The sequence below is a fragment of the Xiphophorus couchianus genome, chromosome 22 (genome assembly GCF_001444195.1).
Source record: "Xiphophorus couchianus chromosome 22, X_couchianus-1.0, whole genome shotgun sequence".
Classification (NCBI taxonomy): domain Eukaryota; kingdom Metazoa; phylum Chordata; class Actinopteri; order Cyprinodontiformes; family Poeciliidae; genus Xiphophorus; species Xiphophorus couchianus.
The window spans coordinates 30,486,802-30,501,963 of NC_040249.1; the positions used below are offsets into that span (position 1 = coordinate 30,486,802).

At 40.1% G+C, this 15,162-nt stretch overlaps 2 protein-coding genes across 3 annotated transcripts in view; both read right to left on the reverse strand.

Annotated features, from left to right (window-relative positions):
- Window positions 1-4,642, reverse strand: LOC114138352 (uncharacterized). Its single transcript, XM_028007568.1, has 2 exons — window positions 4,454-4,642; window positions 1-2,108 (listed from the first exon to the last, which is right to left on the reverse strand). Exons 1-2 carry the CDS (start codon window positions 4,623-4,625, stop codon window positions 1,384-1,386), a joined length of 897 nt encoding a protein of 298 aa, XP_027863369.1. The 5' UTR covers window positions 4,626-4,642; the 3' UTR covers window positions 1-1,383.
- The window catches only part of cox20 (cytochrome c oxidase assembly factor COX20), a 26,444-nt gene continuing 15,449 nt past the window's right edge, over window positions 4,168-15,162 (reverse strand). The window contains exons 4-5 of one of the 2 annotated variants that reach the window (XM_028007570.1): window positions 15,083-15,155; window positions 4,168-4,710 (exon numbers count right to left, since the gene is read on the reverse strand). In XM_028007570.1, coding sequence (XP_027863371.1) covers window positions 4,672-4,710; window positions 15,083-15,155 — 112 coding nt within the window. In that variant the 3' untranslated portion in view covers window positions 4,168-4,671. Of the gene's footprint in view, window positions 4,711-14,445; window positions 15,156-15,162 lie in introns of those variants that run through there. The other variant, XM_028007569.1, reaches the window with a different exon arrangement.

Here is a 15,162-nt window from a genome sequence, read left to right on the forward strand (position 1 = left end):
GAGTTAGTTACACATTTCCAGAACCTAGATATAGAAGGGCATTCCCAGAAAAGATGAAAATAAGTTCTTGTCCTTGTCCTACTTTTGGGACACAATGGTGATCAATTGGAATTTATTTTATTAAGAAAATATGGAATCCTGTGCTGTCTATGTATTCATCTATTGATCTAGATCTATTCATCTATTGAATTTCTTTAAAATTATTACTCAAAAACAAAGAATGGGATAATTTAAAGCAGTTCTCCCAAACCTATTTCCCATAAACCTATTTCCCTAGATCCTCCTCCCAATGTCTGAAGACATTCCCAACATCATTATGAGCACTTCATTGTAAAACATAAAATCTTGGAATAAAACCTTTTATTTAAAGTAAACTTGATAAGGAATTTTTCTATTGGCCCTGGAAGCATGTAAGGGTCCTACGGCACCCTAATACCAGATGCTACAAAGTGACGAATTTGTAACATAGAAATCCTTGGATGAGAGGATTTATTTTGAAGCTGGGCAAAGGCTATCTATCAATGTATTATAATTGTCAAATAGATCTGATATTATTTTGATACCTTTTTTATGCCAGTTTCCAAATACTGCTGAATTCACTCCTGGGAGGAAGTCTTTGTTGTTGACAATTGGTGTAATATGGGTACAAGAATCCTTCCTGCTAATGTAACTGTTCATATCTTGCCAAATTTATCCTGATATATTTGAATGAGACTAAACCTTTAGCTTTGCCTTTTGTAAATTAGCCTGAAACAGGTAAGTGTTCCAAGCCTGAATTCGCTGATCAGAAGGAATGACCGAAGGCTTTTGGCAATGTAGTTTATGTCTAGTCAGACTTATAGAAACATTTTGCTAGGTTCTTACTTCACTTCTTCTCAATCTGACCGTAGACGAGAATCACAGGATAAAGAAAAAAAAACACAGGAAGGATAAAGAATGATTAGAAACCAAATCTGCAGCATTCGCCTGACACTGAAACTCTGAATAAGGAGAATCTGGCTAATGAACGTGTTGAGTCTTCATTGTCAACAAGCAGAAAAATTGGTTAAAGATTGTAAAAGACATTCAGTCCGAGTCCGGTTCCAGCAAGAATCCACAGTAGGTCAATAGTTTTTACTCCTAATTTGAGGTTCATCTGGAGATAAATATTTCTCACATCAACAAAGCAGGTGCTATCAAAGTAGATTTATTGAAACTGATTTTGTTCCCATTGCTCAATTTCTGAGCATATTTTGCAATGAATAGCATCTTTAGTCCTAAAAATGCATAGAATTATTTTCCATTAAATTTTATTTGTTAATTAAAGAAGTCCAACAGGGGGTTAATTCATCCCACTGAGAGAACAGGATGCTCACAATGTAGAGATACTGAACATACATGTCTTCAAAGTCTTGTTTCTATAGTTTCAGCCACAGTTTCTACTGTGGGTGTCGTGTTTTCTTTCTTTTGTAATTTTTGACAGCAGGGTAGAGCTCGCAGTACCTCTTTTGGACCCTTGGTCATGAAGATATAAAGGAAGGGGTCTACCAGCGGGCTGAGGTAGAGAAGCAGGTGAGACACCTGCACCAGGTAGGGGACTTTATCCTTGAAGGACAGAGCCTCCAAGAGGATGCTGAGGATAAAGGGGGCATAAAGGAAAGTGTAGTTGGCCCAGATTGCTCCGATGCCAAACACTGTCCTCCTCTTCTCTGGGCTTGGCGGGTTGGATCGGGAGCAGTGTAGCGCCCGCCAGGAATCCACAGCGAAAAAAAGGAGGACGGGAAAAGGAACGAGCAGAGAGACGGCAAACCACAGGTTGTAGCCTAGCAAGGCGAGGGTGAGCATGGCGAAAGGACTGGCCCATGCCAGGAAGGTCACTGCAGGTGACTGTTTGATACTGGTGTAACAGCCAAGACACTGTGGGTAGGCCACCAGCAGATGGCGCTCCTGGGCTATGAACAGCATGAGGGAGATGTTGGAAATGATCCCAAAGTAAAAGATGATGTCTGTGCCATTGCTGGAGAAGACCGGGTCAGCTTCCATGCTATGATCCACAGAGGGATGACTGAAGAAGCTGATGATGTCCGACACCAGGAGGAACATGATGTGCATGGGAACCTTGCTCTCACCTAGAAAGAAAACACAGTGTTGGAAATAACTTATACTGGAAGATTAAGTTATGAAGCCTAGGCAACATATTGCCTAGGCTTCAAATAAACAGAACTATCTGGTTATTTGATGTTTGTCTACAGCTTGAGATAGATAAAGATCTTTGATCAAATACAGACAAGGAGAAATTTATTGCTGATAAAGATGCCAGCCTTACAATAAGGTACTTCTTAACTTCTTAAAGTCCAAATTCCAATATTTTGAAGCTAATGATTTTTAGGAAATTCACACAGGCACAGCTTTTTGTACCCCCCAATAACTTCTTTAAAGTTGTAATATGTCCCTTTTACAAAGAACATGTGTTCTACGTTTTTTAAAACTGTCACCACGTCGTGACAGGTTGCTATGAAACAAATAAAGATGGATCTCTTCCATCTCAAGACTCAAGAGCTAATCTATTTCCAGCAATCAGCTGTTGGGCAGAAAGGTAAAAGAGGCAAAACAGCTGCAGAAAAGATTGGAATCTTGGGCTTACCATCTCTTCATTATTAGATCCTATCAACATCTCTTAATCAGAAACAGCTTTAATAAGGAATTTAACTTTGGTTTTATATGCTAACAGCATGCAGACATGTCAACTGTGAAGGCATACATCTAATATTTCTGTCTTGTTGTACCTATTTCAACCTATCTTGTACAGATAGGTTGAAATAGCTTAATAAGTCAACCTGTTGTTTGGAAGTAATGCCAGATTAAAAACAAAACAGTTTTGTTCCTACTAACCATATGAAGCTTGGCAAACTCTACTGAGAATTTAACTGGAACCATGTGACGACCTTTACTAGATATTTGTCAAAAAAGCAAAGATGGACATGTGGTAAATCATCTTGCTCCAACTGTAAAGTATAGAGGAACATGAACCTGTGATGCTGTGGGCCGGTTTCCCTTCCAAAGGCCCTGGTCAGCTTGTTGGAGCGGATAAAATTATGAACTCTTTGAAAACAAGATTTCACATATTCTATCTTATCATTAAGGCTGGGTAACATGGCATTTATTGAAACTGATTTTGTTCCCATTGCTCTCATTGCAGAGACAAACAACCTGGCACATGTTCATTCCCACACCAAATCAGAGAAATGAAGAGTTTTGAACAGGGGGAGGCAGCAGAGACAACTCACATGTCCATATTGCATAAACATATTGCAAAATCTGGTCTCCACTTTACTCTTTATACCTTGCACATGTACAGAGCTAAATAACTTCTATTTTACTGTCAGTCCTGCACTTTATATTTTATATTTAGATTATATTCATATTTATACTGTATTTTATTTTATTCTGGAGTAACCTCACAACATTGGAAGCTCAAAACATTGTCCTGAGCCGTATGCAACGAAATTTCGTTCTGTATACACCCTGTGCATGCAAAATGACAATAAAGTCAGTCTAAGTCTAAGTCTAAGTCATATTGCATAAACATTAGTCCATGCATTAACCCACTATTTACCTGTAGACATGCTACATGCTATTGTTGACATCTGGAAATTACACATGCGCACACTGCTGGAGGATAAAAAGGCGATTCTTTTACATGTCAACCACAGTGGCACTGCTGCAGTAGAACCATTCTGTGCACAAAACAAGACCTGGAGATGTTGGGGTTATTAATTCAGGTCTGCCACAGCAGAGAGACAATAATGCAGTAAAACTGTTAAAAAACACCTCAAAACCACTTGTATTCTTTTTTCACGTTCTCTGTGGCAGCTACATTACGCACAGATGCATTGCCATAGCAACTGACTAACAATACTAGTGCACAGGTCTCAAAGTCCAGTCCTCAAAGGCCAGTGCCCCGCAGTTTTTAGATGTGCCACAGGTACAAAACACTGGAATGAAATGGCTTAATTTCCTCCTGTAGATCAGTTCTCCAGAGCCTTACTAATGACCTAATTATTCTATTCAGGTGTGGTGCAACAGAGGCACATCTAAATGTTGAAGGACACCAGCCCTTGAGGAGTGGAGTTTGACACCCCTGCACTAGTGTATTCAACACCAAAAAACAAGCAGAGAGAACATTCAGTATGTTACAGTTTTGTTTTTGGGCTTGATATTTCTTCTTTATTATTAAGTGCTCATCTGAACACAGTGGGCTACTTTAAACATGAGACTGGATTTAAAAAAAATGCATGTATTAAAAATAAACATAATTTTTTTTAAACAAAAGCCAATGATATTTGAGAAAATGTTTTTTGTTTTTTCCTATTACATATCTTCTCATATCGTATATCATATATGTAATCATCTGATGTGGGGTTATGTCAATTTAGTCTTGTGTAATAAAAGTTTTTAAAAAATCCCTTCAAACCTTTGGAGAGGTTCTTGAGGGCATAAAGGGCCAGGACGAGGACAGGCAACCCGATGCCGAATGTCAACCACTTCATCACAGTGGCTACCTGCACTGCTGTAGACGCAGTGCTGTTGCTGGTGAAGTTGATGATTTCAGATTGAGTCGTGACCTGTGTGCTGGCATCAGCCATAGGAGGCAGCACTCTTCCTGCTTATGTCTTCCTGTGAAGTTGTTTCTCAGCTGATGTGTGAACAGCAGCAGGTCATGATGATCATCTGAAAGAATGAAGGACAAAACTTACTAGTTTTACTGTGACAAAATTCAAAAGTTTCTCACATTTAAACCACAAACTTCAATGTATTCTATCGAGATTAGGTTTAATGATCTACATAATATAATTACATAACTTTTGAATTGAAGGAAACACGCATTAAACTTCAGCTAGCATCGAATGTTCAGATAACGTCCGCTGAATGTCTGACGACATTTTCCATACGTAAAAATTAAATACCATTAGACGTCCGGCGGACTTTCAGTTGAAGGTATGCTGACAATTTTCAGTGTTCATTTGTAGTAGGTCAAAATAAAATACTATATATAATTCAGCCAGGTCTGGAAATGATAATATGGCAGCAATTTCATTAGAATGCAAGGCTTTGATGTTGTCTTCCATTTCCTAGGGATAATCATTTAACAAATTGGAGAATTTATAAAGAATTGATCAATATATCAATTTATCAATTTTACAATATTAACATTAAAGACTATCCAAGACAAAATTGCATTTATTCATTCACCATATATATATATATATATATAGCACCATATATATACTGTATAATTATATATATAATTATATATATATAGGCCTGTCGCGATAAACGGTAAATCAATTAATCGTACAATAAATTAAAACTATCGACGTCATTTTAATTATCGGCATTATCGTCTCTTCCGGCCTTTTTCTCTTTCTGTTAATGACACTGAATGAAAAAAGGCTCAACTCCGGTGCTCTCCACTGACTCCTCCCTTCCTCATTTTACTTACTATATATAGTCAAGAAAACCCGAGCTCATTCCACTTCCCCATGCTGGAGATTTAAGTTTAACAGTAATAATAAATAAAGTTATTTTTAAAATGAATCACTCAAGCGACATCTAGGCCCAACAGTAGACTTGAATGTCAATAAAATAAATCTGGTTGTGTGTGTGTTGTTTTTGTCTCCTGCAAGCTTTGCTTTAATTCTATTTCTTTTTCTATGTAATCATAAGAAATCATAGTCAGTCAGAGAGAGTCATGAAACAGGAAGAGCAGGTTCCCTGAAAAAAGAGGAAGTAAGTTTTCAGCCTGCAGATTTATAAAAATAGCTGAGATAGCTGAGACTATTCCTTATTTTAAAGCATGAAAGTTTTAAAGAATGAAATCTAAACATTTTGAGTAATTGGATAAGATTCAAAGTAAAATACTTATATTAATATTGGTTTACTTGTAATAATACTTACACGTACATTTGTGGGAACAAATGTAAGTGAAAGAAAAACAAGTACTGTAACTTTGGTATCAAATAATTAGAATCATGGATTATTCTTGGTTTTTAGAAAACATGTAAGATTATAATAAGAGTAATTAATAAGTTATGGTTATAAAATTATAAATGATTGCTAAATCAGAGAAGCTAAAGAAGTTATAAATGTGATTTTGACATTGAACTTGAAATGGTGTAAAAAGGTGTAACTGCAATTAAACATCACTGATATGTTGGAGGTAGATGGTAGGTGAAAGGTAAAGGGAAAAAGGGGAACTAACAGGAGAGCAGAGATGATCAGCGCCTTATTTGGCCTAGGTTGTTGAACAACGTAAACGTTTCAGAGAAGGGGTTGTGCAGACAATGGACATAGGAGGTTGAGCAACCCTGAGACATTAGCACAGACATCAGGACATAATGTCTCTTAAGACAGGGATGGGTATGAGATCATCTGTCTAAGCAGACAGCCAATTAAACAAGCACAGCAACAGTGCTAGCCAATGCAAACGCACCAAAAGGGTGGATAAACCCTATAAAAGGTGGGTGCAAAACAGGAATCTTTGGTTGGATCCTCCAGGCAGCTTCGAGCCAAGATCGAGATGGACAAAGAACTCTGCAGCTGAAGAAGAGCCGAAGACTGAAAACCACAGAGCCGAAGACTGTCATGTGCATGGGGACCAATCAGCCCCGCAACATGTGGATTCAAATCGCACTTCTCTCATCAGCTGGGTTCAGACCCCAAAGACAAAGATGAAGATAAAGGCAAACACAAAGACAAAGGCAAAGACAAAGAACAAAGGCAAAGAAGAAGAACTGGTGCAATATTTAGCATAAAGCAAATCTAAAAGATGTTGTGGACATTCAATTAATGAGTCATCTTAAATTTCTTTGATGGTTGTAAAATAGCTCTGATGTTTGATTCTGGAGAGGAAGAAGTGGAAAATGTTTTTAGGTTGCTGGTATGTAAAACAACATCCTTGGGACTCGCCCGAGTCACTAAAACCAACCTGGTTCAACAACAAATGCACGTTGTAATTTAGAGAAGGACCGATTGTTAACAGGTGTGCTCTGTGAAACTAGTTGGCTGCAGGCTGCTCAGTCTGGCTAATTCACAGGGAGAAGAAGGTTGGGACACCAGGTCCCTAGTCGTCAGAAACCAGGTGAATCACTTCTAGAAATCAGCTTAAACAGAGTTTACTTCAGTTCTGGACAGGGTAAACAACAGATTTAGGAAACTCAATTAACCCGTTAGATGGAGAGCTCCCCTCTCAGAAGAGAAAGGAAAGAGTGAAAGAGTAGAGAGAGAAGAAGGGGGGGATGTTGCGCAACAACAACTATATATACAGTATATAGTATTATATATCCATCCATCCATCCATCCATTTTCTGTTCACCCTTGTCCCTAATGGGGTCGGGAGGGTTGCTGGTGCCCATCTCCAGCTACGTTCCGGGCGAGAGGCGGGGTACACCCTGGACAGGTCGCCAGTCTGTCGCAGGGCATAGTATTATATATATATATTTTATATATATTTTATATATATTGATATATATTGATATATACTATATATATAGTACAGACCAAAAGTTTGGACACACTAATTCAATGGGTTTTCTTCATTTTCATGACTTTCATAAGGCAAGAAATCCCACTTATTAACCTGACAGGGCACAACTATGAAGTGAAAACCAATTTCAGTTGACTACTTCTTGAAGCTCATCAAGAAAATGCAGAGTGTGTGCAAAGCAGTAATCACAGCAAAAGGTTGCTACTTTGAAGAAACTAGAATATAAGGGGTATTTTCAGTTGTTTTACACTTTTTTGTTTAGTGCATATTTCCACGTGTTATTCATAGTTTTGATGCCTTCAGTGTGAATCTACAATGTCAATAGTCATGAAAATAATGGAAACTCATTGAATTAAAAGGTGTGTCCAAACTTTTGGTCTGTACAAGATAAATATACATATATATACCAAAAAGAACATTAATGAAACCTTCCAAAGTAAAACAGCACCATATCAATTTTAATACAGCGGGTTTTTAGAAAAGACATTCAAAATAATAATCCATCTCTTCAACCGAACCAGTGACTGTCAGTAGGGTCAGAATGGCTCGCAGCTTCCCGGGGTTCTCCTTCAACTCCTCTAAGGCTTTGAAGACATTACAAAGAATGCTATAGTCTGCAAAGAATAACAAAACAAACTCAGTAATTTAAAATAACTCTTACTGGAGAGCGCCCCTCCTGGGTACTCCCTTGTTATGCTTTGGACTTCAAAGCAGAAGAAGTCCAAATGACAGTGAGACCTGGAGGGGCGTGGTTGGGAGAATGGCCCCCTCGATCTGAACTCAAGTGGTGTTCTGTTGCTGGACTTCTGTGCTCGTCACGGATTGTCCATAACAAACACCATGTTCAGGCATAAGGGTGTCCATATGTGCACTTGGCACCAGGACACCCTAGGCCGCAGTTTGTTGATCGACTTTGTCATCATTTCATTGGATCTGCGGCCGTATGTCTTGGACACTCGGGTGGAGAGAGGTGTGGAGCTGTCCACTGACCACTAACTGGCTGTGAGTTGGCTCCGGTGGTTGGGGAGGATGCCGGCCAGACCTGGCAGGTCCAAACATGTTGTGAAGGTCTGCTGGGAATGTCTGGCGGAGTCCCCTGTGAGATAGAGTTTTAACTCCCATCTCCGGCAGAACTTTGAACATGTTCTGGGGGAGGAGAGGGACATTGAGTCTGAGTGGACCAGGTTCCATGCCTCCATTGTCGAGGCAGCTTATCGAAGCAGTGGTACAGTGGCACCGACAACCTGTGGCCGATAAGCAGTGGCTTATCGGCCACAGGTTGTCGGTGCCTGTCCCGGCGGCAACCCTCAAACCCGTTGGTGGACACCTTCGGTGAGGGATTCTGTCAGGCTGAAGAAGGAGTCCTATCGGCATGTGGCTTGGGTGATTGCTGAGGAGAAAACTCGGGCGTGGGAGGAGTTTGGAGAGGCCATGGAGAAAGACTTCCGCATGGCTTTGAGGCAATTCTGGTCCACCATCAGGCAGATGCCTGAATTGGACCAGGAGGGGGATGCAGTACAGCACCAACACTTTGATACGGGCTGTCAGGTCCCTGTATGACCAGTGTCAGAGTATCATTCACATTTCGGGCTTGTTTCCAGTGAGAGTTGGACACCGCCAGGGCTGGTCTTTGTCACCGATTCTGTTCATTACTTTCATGGACAGAATTTCTAGGTGCAGCCAAGGTGTTGAGGGGATACGTTTTGGTGGCCTTAGGATCACGTCTCTGCTTTTTGCAGATGATGTGGTCCTATTGGCTTCATCAGGTCGTGACCTGCAGCTCTCGCTGAAATGGTATTTAGCGGCCGGGATGAGGATCAGGGCCTCCAAATCCGAGGCCATGGTCTTGAGTCAGAAAAGGGTAAAGTGCCTTCTCCAGGTCACTTGGGGGGGTGTCCAGCCCCAAGTGGAGGTGTTCAAGTGTCTCGGGATCTTGTTCACAAATGAGGGAAGAAGGGAGCGGGAGGTCGACAGGCAGATTGGCGTAGCGTCTGCTATGAAGTGGACGCTGTACCAGTCTGTCATGGTGAAGAGAGAGCTGAGTCAAAAAGTGAAGCTCTCGATTTACCGGTCGATCTACGTTCCCACCCTCATCTATGGTTTTGGGTCATGACCGAAAGAACGAGATCGCGGATACAAGCGACTGAAACGGGTTTTCTCAGTAGGATGTCTGGACTCTCCTTGAGAGATAGGGTGAGAAGCTTGGTCATCCGGGAGGGACTCAGAGTAGAGCTTTTTATGCTTGGTCAGTTGAGGTGACTCGGCATCTGGTCGGAGGTGTTCCAAGCATGTCCCACCGGAGGAGGCCCCGAGGAAGACCCAGGACACGCTGGAGGGACTATGTGTCTCGGCTGCCCTGGGAACACCTTGGGATACCCCCGGAAGAGCTGGAACAAGTGGCTGGGGAGAGGGAAGTCTGGGCCTCCCTTCTTAAGTTGCTACTCCCGTGACCCGACCCCAGATAAAGCAGAAGAAAATGGATGGATGGATGGATGGATGGATGGATGGAAAATTACATATAACTCCTAGCTGTCTTTTCTTCTGGCTGTATTAGAAAATGTTGATAACCTTTGCACATTTGACAGTATAAAGCAGAAGTATACATTTATTTTCTTTAACTCGGCTTTTTAAAAGGGACTTTGTTGACAGCGCATCAAATGGTAACATTTGATGCGCTGTACCAGATAATAGAAAAAGGCAAGACGCAATCTGTCCCTTCCTATTATTTTTATTCTTTGCCAGCAGCTCCACTCCACCTGTCTTTTGGTAGATATGTGGACTGACGCTATGCTGTTTTTCTTCTGTGGCCCTCAGTCTATGAACCAATCAGTCCGTCCGCGAATTCTCCTGATTACCTGCTTACCAGTTATGTTGACATTGTGGTACAAGGAACTACAACATTAATGAAAAAATAACAATTCACACAGAAACATATTTCTGGCCATATCAAACTTATAATAAAAGTTGAGAAGTCATGATGGCGCCACCTGGTCGGTATGAAGGAGGACGAAGTTTGGCATGTGATACACACACAAGCGCCAGTAACAAGTTATATGGCCTTTTATGCTTGGTCAGAATATGATACAAATAAATATGGAAACCACTTACCAAACAAGGTAGATACCATCAGTTTCATATGAAATACAAAAGCATTGTTTCATGACTTCAGAAATTTAAATACAATTCGGAAAAGGAAGTTGGGAAGTGATGTCCCTGGGCAGATTTTTTTTTTAACTCCAAATGAAAGTACTTCTTGGACATTTATTTAAGTAGCCTATTCTTCTTCTTTGAAATAAGTTTACATTACGTTAGAATAAATGCAATGCAGATTATGCAGGAAAAGAAATGATAACGATCAGATTTTATTTTCCAAAAATTTTTTTTTACATGTTTTATTTTTTTATCTGTATGTTAGAGGGCCTGCTTGTGCCCCTCAGCAATAATATTTAGCTAAATATAATAATTTTGGAAAATAAAGTCTGGCTGCCCTCAGTCTAATAATGAGGAACTGATAGCAGTTCCTCTGCCTCCATGTTGTTCAGACACCGGGTCCATGGTGAGGAGGAGGGGTTTGTGCCCTCTAAACTATCAAATTATGGGCAAGAATATTTTTATTCACAAACCAAATACACTGGTTTGTGAAGAAAAATGTAGGTTTGATGTTGACGTTAGAAAAAATGTTTCTATTTATATTTTCGTAATTGTCCTTGCAATAGCGGGAAAAAACCCGCCTCGCCCCTAAACACAGAAATGCTTCGGCTGCACAGAAAACGTCTGACTTTAACTTAATCAGGCTGCTACATGCCCGGTTCGCTACAGGCAGTCTGAATCGGTTCCACCAACAGATATAAAGAATGTCTGTCTTTATATCAGACATCCTGATATGAGACACGGTACTGCAACTAGTGAGTCACAACAAGCCCCGGTACCACCTGCTCTCTGTTCGCTCTGCTTCACCTTAATGTTGAAGCAGAGCTTCAACCAGCGGCTTTAACCAGGCGGGTTAAAGCCGCTGCTGACGGGATCTGGGCTGGAGGTAAATAGAAGTTATTGCAGAACCTCAAGTGTTAAAGGAAGATTCGGCCCAGAGCATATAGAGTTCACAAAATAAACACCAGAGAAAACACTGTAGCAATAATTAGAACCGCAATGTAGAGCCAAACATGCCACAATTATATTAATGAAAATGTCCCCAAAGCATCGGCGGACTAACATAGGGGCAACCAGGGGATTCCAGGTAGACTCCAGGTAGATTCCACAGATGCGCATTGCAGCAGCTGTTCATGCAGGGCCGGCCTAAGGTAATATGGGGCTTTAGACAGAACCTCCCCGAAACCCTTCCTAATAAGAACCTCAGCATCACTAACATGTTTAAATATCGATAAGGTCTTTGAGAGGGAAACCAGGTATTTTGGCTGAGTTTAAAATCAATCACTGATTATTGGTTATTTGCTGTGATGTATTTGACCCAACTCAAACACAAAGATTACACCATATTGTAGCCATAGTAACACAACAATCAAACTATCAAGATGATTCTTTAAACTTTTACAAAGTAAATTTCCTAATTAAATCCTAAATGTAATTTTTTTTCTCAGCTGAATGCATTAAATACAATTTAATAACATTGTCATTCTCTATAAAAGAATGCTACAGGTTTTACAATTAAACCATTTCTATGGGCCCTTGAATGTCATGAGCTACCAGTAGCTACTGAGTTTTCTTTCCCTGTCTTACAATTCTAGATCTCAGAATTATATAGTGTTGACCCCTTTGACCTTTTTTGATCTCTAAAGCGGTTGCTAAAGCAGTCTGCAGCCAAGTTGTTCTAGAGGTTAAATAGATATTATTAGGGCTTAATTAGTAAAATGACAGCAAATTTGCTTATTTCATAACTTTATAACCAGCAACCTTCTCACCTATGGTCTGTTTAACAGATACAGTCTCAGATGAACTCAGCCCTCCAGGACTGTCAGCAGCAGAAACAGTAACTTTAGTACTTTACATTTGCTTTGCATTGTCCCCAGATGATAGTAAACTCCAATTAAATTCTTGATTAATATGGGTTGTTGCTATGTTGTTGTACGGTATTTTAAGATCTTGTTCATTGTGCCCCTTTTTAACTTTGAGCCCCTGCTCCTCCAAAGGTCTCTGCACGGCCCTGAATTAAGCCCTTTTAAGAAATCTCATATCAGCATAGTGAAAAACTAAACTCCAGTCTGTTCTTACCTGTGAAGAATGAGTGAACCTCCTTTTACTCCAGACATCGTTTACTGTTTGTAAACTTCATTTGGCGGAAAATATAGTTAAATATCACATGAAGACATGAAGAGTGCTGTTCCAGTCTGGCAGATGACTGCATAAAGTGTTTGCATGACACAAGGTATAATTCCTTGGAAGCCAGCTGCCACTGCAGCTTCCTTATCGCCAGAGTTCAGCTACCTGCTTTGAATGAGACCTGGACGTGCTGAACATTCTCTTCTCATGTATTTGATCATCCAGAGATGGCCATGAGGGAAGAAGTGGCCATTTGCATGTCAAACCAATGTCAATATGACAGAGCCCCTCTTATCTTTAAATTTGTTACCTTAATTTTAAAGGCACGGCACACAGAAGTGTTGAATTAATTGCTCTGATGAAAACAGCTATCCCACACTTAGATAATGCAGACACACACACACGCATGCACACACACGCAAACAAAAAAGAGAGCCAAAGGGCCAGTCCAATGCAAGGATCCACTGAGTCTTATCCACCGGGGCTTTGAGCTGCGTCGCGACTCGCAGTACCTACCGTATCTTATATCAGGATGTCTGATATAAATACAGACATTCTTTATATATGTTGGTGGGACCGACTCAGACTACCTGCAGCGAACCGGGCATGTAGCAGCCTGATTAAGTTAAAGTCAGAAGTTTTCTCTGCAGCCAAAGCATTTCTGTGTTTAGGGGCGAGGCGGGTTTTTTCTCGCTATTGCAAGGACAATTACGAAAATATAAATAGAAACATTTTTTTCTAACGTCAACATCAGACCTACGTTTTTATTCACAAACCAGTGTATTTGGTTTGTGAATAAAAATATTCTTGCCCATAATTTGATAGTTTAGAGGGCACAGATCCGCCCCCCTCCTCCTCACCATGGACCCTGTATCTGAACAACATGGAGGCAGAGGAACTGAGAGCAGCCGAACTCTATTTTCCTAAATTATTATATTTAGCTAAATATTATTGCTGAGGGGCACAAGCAGGCCCTCTGACATACAGATTAAAAAAAATAAAAAATTGAAAAAAAATTGTTTTGGAAAAGAAAAATCAAAAAGGGCACTAGGGACATCAAGGATAAAAGGGGCAGGGGCTCAAGCCTCCTTCACCCCCCCTCTGCACGTGCCTGTTTTTGTTTACCAATGAGTGCAGAAAGTTGATTAGAAGTTTACAATCATAGAAATTCTCCAATAAACCTGCCTTGGTTTAAGATACCAAGGCTCAGGCTGAGTGTGTTCAAACTAAACTCAGCAATTTTTGTTTAGCAATTTTATCTTTCCTTTAGTGAACACGTTAAATTGTTTTTCTGTTCTTGAGAGAAAATATATTCACATGTTATCAAAGTTTTCTTTTCTCAAGACATCAGTGACATCAGTGCAAAATTTAGTGAATGGGGATAAATCCTGATGTGTTACTACATAAACCAATTGCACATTTTGAGTAATGTTTGTTCTATGCAGTAATAAAACTCTTCATTAGAGCTGCTATTTGGCTCTTATCTGGAAAATACTGAAAGCAAAACGAGTCTTTCAGGGATTCGGTGACTGATGAAGAGCCTTAGTAAATTTCAGTGTGGCTATGCTGACACCTTCTGGCTAACAGGCTATTTACATTTCATCATACTGCTATTGAGCAGTGAATAATACAAAGATGCACTGTGTGTGTGAACTAAAAGATTTTAATGTTACAGCCACAAACTTCATTGTTTTACAATTTTCTTAGAAAGAAAAACCTTAAAGTTTAATGTACATTTGTGTTCGTCTGCCAGACATCACTCCTAACTTATACCAGAGGTTCAATATACAAAAAGTAGACATACTTTACCATAAATGAGAATTTTGAAGGAGCTTCACTTAAATCATTCTAATCATTTATAATATAGCAAATCTGACTCAAAACTTCAACAAGCACTCAAGCCTCTACGCATTTTAAATTTTTTTATTAACTGTTCCAGAAATGAACATCTTAGATAAATATGTCATTGGAGTTGACTCAAGAAAAAAAGAAGATTTCTCAGTTTAAACTTCAAGACCAGTTTCTTGTTTGCATTGGAAAAAGTTTTTATGAATAAATGCAACTTTGAAAATTTCTGCTTTAACAGACCACTTCCGCAGTAGCAGAAACTTTAGAGAGACTTCCAAGCCAACAGAAATAAACCTTCCAACAGAGGTAGCCGCCTGTGTCGCTTTGATTCTGTCTGCTATAGAGATTAGGCGCTGGGCGTCACGAGGGGCCAGATGGAGCGTCTGCTCTGGGTCTGTTAGTCGGGTCTAGAGACGTTCCCTCATACACTACTTTGTTCCGGATGCCCTCCTGTATGACCCTCTGCTGCACCCGTAACTTAGCGTTGTTCCTTCTGCAGTAAAACCTGAATG